The 8454-nt window shown below is 43.7% G+C and overlaps 1 protein-coding gene across 1 annotated transcript in view; it reads left to right on the top strand.

The window, feature by feature from the left end:
* Positions 1-3208: 3208 nt before the first annotated feature.
* Positions 3209-8454, top strand: part of MTPN (myotrophin) — a gene marked incomplete at both ends in the record, with an annotated part of 38945 nt that continues 33699 nt past the window's right edge. Inside the window, one exon of the mRNA XM_080701072.1 lies at positions 3209-3280. Within this exon, the coding sequence (XP_080557198.1) occupies positions 3209-3280 (72 nt within the window). The remainder of the gene's footprint in view (positions 3281-8454) is intronic.

Here is an 8454-nt window from a genome sequence, read left to right as displayed (position 1 = left end):
GATCACAGGCGTGCATCACCACGCTCAGCGGGAGCTCTGTTCTTTCTTGTCACTCAAGACCAAGGCTGACTATCTTGAATGTTGCTCACTGCTGTAGCAGAAGGAAGAAAGGAGCTCTGAAGCGTCTTGCATTGGCAAGCCTGGAAGTGACTCATATTACTTCTGCTCATAACTAATAAGCTAAAATTAGTTACATGACGTTACTCAACAACAAGGAAGCCAGGAAGAGGAATTCTCTCTTGCATCCAGAGTGGCAGACAAAGGAAATATCTGTTGAGCACCATGAATATCCAACAAAACAGATAATAAAAATAATGATGTTTGTGTTGAGTTCTATAAAGAGGTAGAAACTGGGCTCCATAATAGAAGCCATTGAGGGACCCACTTGAAGTGGGTAGTCTTGGAGTCCTCTCTGAAGAGGTAACATTTGCCCTGACACTTCAAAGATCAGAAGGAATTAACAAAAATTAACAGAACATTCTAGACAAGAAACAAGAACATAAAGGCACTAGGATGGAATGTACTTTTTTTTTCACTGAAACTTACAGAAGATAAGATATGTGAGAACAGAAGGAAACAGAGATGGGAGAAAATGTCATGAAATAGAAGACACCTCCCAGGGCTGATCACAGAAAGCCCTGAAGGTCATAGCAAACAGGATTTCGTAAGTGCGACAAGGAACCACCAAAAATTCTTTGGACAAGAAGCACAGGTTTATGTTTGAAAACGGTAACTCTCCATGTGGGGAATTACCTGGAAAGGATAAGAGTTAAAATGAAGAGGCCATTGGGGACGGTGTGAAACTCACAGAGATGAGAGTGGATGGGGGGCATCTGGGGGCTCAGTATTAAAGAGCAAGAACTAAACAGATCTAAGATATATTTCAAAACACTGATGGATTGAATACAAGATAAATTGGAAATGACAAGAACCAGTATGACTCCCCTTTTCTGCTTTTAGTGAGAGGGTGGTTGGTTGGTACTTTTTAAATAACCAGGAAAGTATAGGGAGTCAAAGCGGTTTATAGTCTACAAGAGACGCAATCCTATTTTTGCGCACATCAAGTTCAAGACATTCAAATGGGCAAGAAGCTAAAAGTAAGGAAGAATTACATAGAAGTCTAGCCGGGCGTGGTGGCGCACACTTGTAATCCCAGCATTTGGGAAGCTGAGACTGGAGGATCGCGGTTCAGGGACAGCCTCAGCTACTTAGTGAGGCCTTTTGCAACTCAGTGAGACCCTGTTTCAAAATAAAGAATAAAAAAATTGGGCAGGAGGTGTAGCTTGGAGGTCAAATGCCTCTGGATTCCATCCCCAGACCCGCAAAGAAGAAGAAGAGGAAGAAAAGAAGGAGGAGGAGGAGGAGGAGGAGGAGGAGGAGGAGGAGGAGGAGGAGGAGGAGGAAGTAGTAGTAGTCTGGGTTAGAGAGATAGATCAAGAGGTGTCAGTATAATAGAACACAGATCATACAGGTGGGAACAGGGATTAGAGGAAAGGCAAGGACTCCAGAACTTAGCTGACAAATTCCTCCTTGATATTTGCTTCCAGAACGGTACCATCGTTGTGTGGGTGGCTTTGTATTTCCCATTGTTAGAAAGTAAAACTAACAAAATAAAAAATATAGGCAGCTATTAATACTTAGATGGTTTTATTGGATCTATCTTCATGTGTCCATGTCGGGATCATTAGGGTTATGAGGTACTCTTTACCTGATGGACGTTCCCTGAGGTATTACAGGAAAACCTCAGGAAGAATAGAATTGGTGCCACAGAAAATGTTCCTGGAAACTCAAATAAGAAGAAAGGAAGGAAGGACGGATGTACAGACTGACAGAAGGCAGGAGGGAGGGCATGGTGGCACACTCTTGTAATCTCAGTACTTGAGAGGCTGGGACAAGAGGATCACAGGTTTGCAGCCAGCCTCATCAACTCAGCAAGGCCCTCCAAAACCGAGTGAGACCCTGTTGCCAAATGAAATAAAATAAGGCTAGGGGTGCAGCTCAGAGGTAGAATGCCCCTGGATTCAACCCCTAGTACAATAAAAAGAAAAGAAAAAAAAAAAACCAAACATACAAATTGGACCAAACAAACCCTCTGCCTGGTAGCATCAAACTAAATTCCAATTCTGGATGTCATTTGCTAATCAGGAACATGTTAGTTTCTTCCCCCACCTCCCCCTAAAGTTCCTCCCTCTACAGAACAGCATACATTAGTATCAACACACTAAATTCACATTGCTATCTTAAGTGCCGAAGATCTCCTTCACGGTGGGAACTGTTTTATTCCATCCTTTTTACTATTTTCTTCTTTGGTGCCTAGCAGAACTTGCTAAGTAGTAGAAGCCCAAACCATATTATATAGGGAAGGAATAAAGAGGAGGGAGAAAGGGAAGGAGGGAGGCCTGCAGCTTCTCACTAGCAAATGCCCTCCAGGATTAGAAATCCAAATTGATGCCACAGGGTTCAGCAAATCTATCTGGTACCTTTTGCATTTCTAAAACACTGTGTGCGGGTTTTTTGAAACAGAAGGAAGGAGGAAAGGGGAGGGAAGAGAAGGGAAAGGAAGGGGGGATATTTAGAGGGTGAACAAGATGTCCTCCAGGATTGTTTTAAAAAAAAACAGTTTCCCCCATTTACAGTGACGCAGAAACGTCCTAATCCCATCTTTAATACCCCTAGCTGGGTCTTGACCCAACCTCTCAGGACCTGCCCCAAACCAGCTTCTCTCAGCCTCCAGGCCCCGCCCACTCAGCCTCCAGGCCCCGCCCAATCGGCCCCCAGGCCACGCCCTCTGGGGGGTTGCTCCCCTCCTCGCGGTTCTGGGCGGCCTGGCCACTGCGCCTGCGCAGTAGTGGCGCTTTCCAGGCCGGCTGTAGGGGCGGGGTCAAGAGCGGAGCGCTCCGGCGAGGGGAAGAGGAAGAGGAAGTTGGGGGCGGGTCCTAGCTGGGAGTGAACCGGAAGTGCAAGCGCTCCTGCCTCTCGGCCAGGCGGAACCTGCTCTCTGGGCCCGGTAGCCGCGAAAGAACTTTCTCCCGCCTCTCCGGTGGCCGCGGCCAAGTGCCTCGCCCTCCTGGCAGCCTCACCCGCCGTCTGTCCTCCTCCTCCTCGCCGGCTCCGCGCGGCCCTGCCTCGCGTCCGCCCCGCGGTGCCCACTCGCCGCTCGCCACCGCCTCGTCTTCTGCCCGGCCAAGCGGCCCGCCCTGCTGCAGTGATGTGCGACAAGGAGTTCATGTGGGCCCTGAAGAACGGAGACTTGGATGAGGTGAAAGACTACGTGGCCAAGGTAAGCGGGGATGCGGGGTGCGATGGAGATGGTGGAGCCGGTGCGCGGGGAGAGGCTTGGGGGCGGTGGCCCCCGAGCCCAGAACCCCCCAGCGCCCGAGCCACAGGAGACGCCGGAGACCCGGGGAGCGATCGCCCCGCGCCAGGTAACTGGGGCTGGAGCTGCCGGGCCTCCTTCCTGAGCCGGGGGAGGGGAGCTGGGACCTGGCTCTGCTGGGGCCCCTTCTGAGAACCGAGCGTTTGAAGGGGGCCCTTGTCCACCGCCGCGTCACGTTCGTCTTTCTTTGAATGAAATGATTCTCCGCCTCGGACGTGCCCTTTACCGAGTGAAGTCACTGAAGTGATTAGGATCAGAGGAACGTTTTCTTTAACTTAGGGCCCGGTAGGAATTTAAAGAATTCATTGACTGTGGAAAAAAAAAAAAAAGAATACCGAAAAACGGCAGTAGGTAAGAATTCTGAAACTTAGTATCACTTGACTGTGAATTCTGAATTTTTGGGTGTGGCCTTTTTCCTCTCCCCCTCCACCGCAACAAATACAAGGTTGGCGATTGGCATCTGGAGTGTTTTAAGAAATCTTGAGTTTTTACACAAGCATGTTAACTTTGGTTACTCCATCCTTCTCCTTGGTTTCATCTGAAGTGTTTACATGTGTAATAAAAAGTCATACAGTTTAGTCACAGTATATTCGGGGGTAACATCATGATTAAGAAAGCCAAAGTCAAAGCTAAGCCCCAAATATAAAACTGAATCCACTTTGTAGTGGGATGGTAAACTTTAAAGTCCCAAGCCAATTTGCCTTTGGATCCCGAAACCCTGCCTTTTGTAATTATAAGAGAACTTAATGTAACTTAAATATGGTGGTGACTTTTCAAAAAATCTCTTTCAAAACAAAAGTAAAATTTATGACATAATCACAAAGGACATCTTGCTTACCTTCTAAAAAACAGGTCTAGATTGCAATTCTTCAAAAAATATCAGCACTGGTAGGCTGCCTGAGAAGTCTGTGTTAGGAAGTTAGTAAGCAGAAGCAAAGGTTCATAAAACTTGCCTGATTGCACAGGCAAGCTGCTGATAGTTTTTCCTCTATTTAATACCATCATCCTTTAGACTTTTTGTATGTATTTGATCTTTTTTTATTTTTTTATTTTTGCAGTGCTGGAGACTGAACCCAGGGGCATACTACTTCTGAGCTACACCCCCAGCCCTATTTTTTTTTTTATTCTTTATTTTGAAACAGGCTCTCACTAAGTTGGAGAGGGCTTCACTAAGCAAGCCCCAGGCTGGTTACAAACCTCCATCCTCCTGTCTCAGCCTACCAAGTACTGGGATTACAAGTGTGCACCACCACTCCCGGCTGTATTTCATTTTCTTAGTTGTTACTTGCAATGGATTTTTAGCACAGCCTTTCTGTTCACTGTCTTCTCAAACTAAAACCTGAATTATTGCCTGTTTCAGCGGAAGGTTAAAAGAAAATTACTTAGAGAATTTCAGTCCTTGCTAAATTTACCCATATGAGACACGGTACTCTTTGTGATATAATCCAAAGCATCAAACACTTTACTAGGCCTGAGATGGGCCTGATACCTAAAAAAGGTGAAAATAATGCTCAGGAGATAGGCATTTATATCTACCAGACCTATGTGGGAAAACTCTGGGGCTTTTAAACCTGTATGCAAATTTTAAACAAAATCTTACGTAAAATTTGGCTGTCCAATTGGAAAACAAGAGAGAGGCAGAAAGTAAAAGTATGAGCCCCTATAGTAGAGACTTATGGCCTCATTTTTTATCTGTATGTTACCTCTGGGTGAGACTATATTTTTGTCTTTGTCTTCTATTTCCTCCTTAATGTTAGTTTCTGCCAGTGGTCTTAATTCTGGTACCACCTGATTGCTAGAATGCCTACAGAATACCTCTGTTCGGACAAATTTCAAATTAAGCTCACTACTCTTCCTCTTAAAAACTGTTGCCAGGGGTGCTGGGCGAGGTGGCACACGCTTGTAATCCCTGCACTTGGGAGGCGGAGACAGGAGGATCGTGCAGGTTTGAAGCCAGCCGCACTGGCTTAAGAGACCCTGTTTCCAAATTAAAAAGTATACATAAAATAGGTCTGGGAGTGTAGCCCAGAGGTAGAAGGGTTTCCAGGAACCCCAGTACAACCAGAAAAAGAAAAAGGAAAAAAAAAAAAACTGTTTCCAGGGTTGGAAATGTGACTCAGTGGTAGATTAATTTCCCAGCATGCAGAAGGTCCTGGATTCAATCTCCAGCAACACAAACACACACACACACACACCCAGCACCACACACACAAACCTGTTTCTATTTCTGTTGACTCCAACCATTCATCCAAACTAGAAATTGGAAGGTCCTGGATTCAGTCCCCAGCAAAACACACACACACACCACACACACACACACACCATTTCTCTTTCTGTTGACTCAACACATACACACACATGCACACATACCTCAAACCTGTTTCTCTTTCTGTTGACTCCAACCATTCATCCAAACTAGAAATTGGAGTACTTTTCTAGATTTCTGAGGGTTGTCAAAACTACTTTCTTAGTTTCTTGTAGTGCTACTACTTTAGTGTGGTTGCTGTTACTTTTTCAGCCTGGACTGTATTTTTCTTTCTTAGCCTGGACTCTTTCTTTCTTTCTTTCTTTCTTGCTTTCTTTCTTTCTTTCTTCTTTTTTCTTTTTTGTGGTACTGGGGATGGAACCCAGGGGCATTCTAGCTCTGAGCTATACCCCCCAGCTGAATTTATTATTCTTTATTTTGAAACAGGTCTCACTGAGTTGCAGAGGGCCTTACTAAGTAGCTGAGGCTGTCTGCGAACATTGATCCTACAGTCTCAGCCTCGCAAATGCTTGGATTCCAATTGTGCCGCCACCACCCCTACCTGTATTTTTCTTAACTATAATTTCCCTCCTGGAGCCATCTCTGCCCAATGTGAATCTAAAGATGTTACCTTTTTTCAGCTCATCTTCACTGCCCTTAAGCTACTCTTGTGGTCCCCCACTGCTTATTGAGAAGAGCCAATTTCTAGGTTGTTATGACCTGATCCAGGCCTACCTTTCTAACGTTCCCTCTGCTCTAGGACCTACAAGACTGTTTGTTACTGAAGTTTTTTCGTGTGTTCTTTTTTTCTTCTTTTTTCTTGTTTTCTTTGCGGGTCTGGGGATGGAACCCAGGGACATTCAACCTCCAAGCTACACCCCCCTGCCCTACTTTTTATTCTTTATTTTGAAACAGGGTCTCACTAAGTTGTGGAGGACCTCACTAAATAGCTGAGGCTGTCTATGAACCGCGATCCTCTGGTCTCAGCCTCATGATTACTGGGATTACAAGCATGCCCACCATGCCCAGCTTCCCATGTTCTTTTATCCTCTTCGACCAAGTTGATACCATGCTTCTCAATCCCTAGCCCCCAAGCCATTGAAATCATATTTCTCCTTTTGGTGTAAATATCACTTCTAGAAAAACATTCCAACCTCAAATGGAACTCTGTTGCATTTACTGTTTCATTTATCAAATTGCTGTTATTTTGCTTTTGTATCTGCAATTCTAGGGGATATATACTATATTCTTTTTCATTTTGTATCTCCAGTATAGTGTTAAGGAATTTCACACGTTAAAAGTACATGTTCCACTGAGTTGCCTTGTTGGTGAGGCCCTTTGCAACTCAGTGAGACCCTGTTTCAAAAATAAAAATAAAAATAAAAGAGTAAAAAATAGGGTTGAGAGTGTAGCTCGGAGGTTGAATGCCCCTGGATTCCATTCCCAGTACCACAAAAAGAAAGAAAAGAAAAGAAAACACATGTTCCTAGTTAGACATTCTTTTTATTCTTGACTTAGCTACGAATTCAGGAAGCTTCACTATTTATGTAATAATAATTACCATTGACTGGTTAACTTATGTTGCTAGGTAGTAGAAAGTACTCTGCAAGATGTTTCAAGGTTTTCTTTTTCTTTTCTTCTTTTTTTTAATTGTAGTGTTCCACTATTCTCATTTTAAAACTGAGGAAATTGAAGTTTAGAGGAGTTAAATAATTTGACAAGGTCACCTAACTGGAATTTAAACCCAAGGTCATCTGAATCTAAAGCCTAAGTGCACACACACACTTTATTTTAGCCATATCAATCTGTTTTCTAGTTTCTTTGTTTCCAGTAGCCTTTAAGGAGCACTTTAAGAACTTGCAGAAGCAGGAACAAATTTGTTGTATGAATTAATACAGAAAAATAGCTACAGTAATTTAAGTGTAACAAATTGGAAATAGCTAGAGACAGACATCTCTGTACACTTAAATTTTCCACCTGAGGCCACCTTTTTGTTCAAGGTATGTCTCTAATTAGACTTTTTGATGGCTTGTAGAGACATTTTTGTGCTTATGGTCATAGTCTTAACTTCATAAGTCAGCTTCCTCATTGAGATCCTACCCAGTCCAGAGAACGTTACAGTTGTGTCTCTTTGTCTTAGGAGATTTCTAAATCCCAGAGATGTCTATTCGGAAGGTTTTAAATACTTAGCACTATTTACAAAGAATACTTTCTTAAGCTCTTGTATATTTAAACATTGCGATGCAGTATATGGGTTTACTGAATGTACTTATCATATGACCATGAGTATAATTAATAATTTTAACAGCGGGCTTTTTTTTTTATGGTACTGGGGTTCCTGGAATTTAACAGCATTTTAAAGATGAAAAACTGAGGCAAAGATTAAGTAACTTGCCAGGATGATAAAGCTTTTGAGCAGTGAAGCAGAGATTTGAACGAATTCCGTGAGTGCTGAAAGAGCTTCAGAACTTGCTGTTAAAAACTGCACGTCCTTTACCTTTACTTCTCAGTAGTGCCAGGTAGCTTGGGATACTATTTTATGTAAGTGTAAAAATTAAAGGATCTGGGTGGAATGATGATCCACTGAGGCTACTTGGAATGCGCTTTGTGGTAGACTCTTGAGGATCCGCACTCTGTAAGCATCGTACCCGTCGGTAGCCCCTATGATCTCCGCTGGTCGGATGTGTGTGCTCCCTTGTTTACATGTACTTCTGTTTCACTTGCTGTGAAATACTATACATCAGGGCTCCAACTTCCCTTTCTCTGTGGTTTCCTTTCCCTCTCCAGCCCCCATTCTAATTACATCTGCCTTTGACACTTTAATTGGCTTGAA

This window comes from Muscardinus avellanarius (genome assembly GCF_963383645.1).
Source record: "Muscardinus avellanarius genome assembly, chromosome: 9".
Lineage (NCBI taxonomy): Eukaryota > Metazoa > Chordata > Mammalia > Rodentia > Gliridae > Muscardinus > Muscardinus avellanarius.
This window is presented reverse-complemented; position numbering and strand designations above follow the sequence as displayed.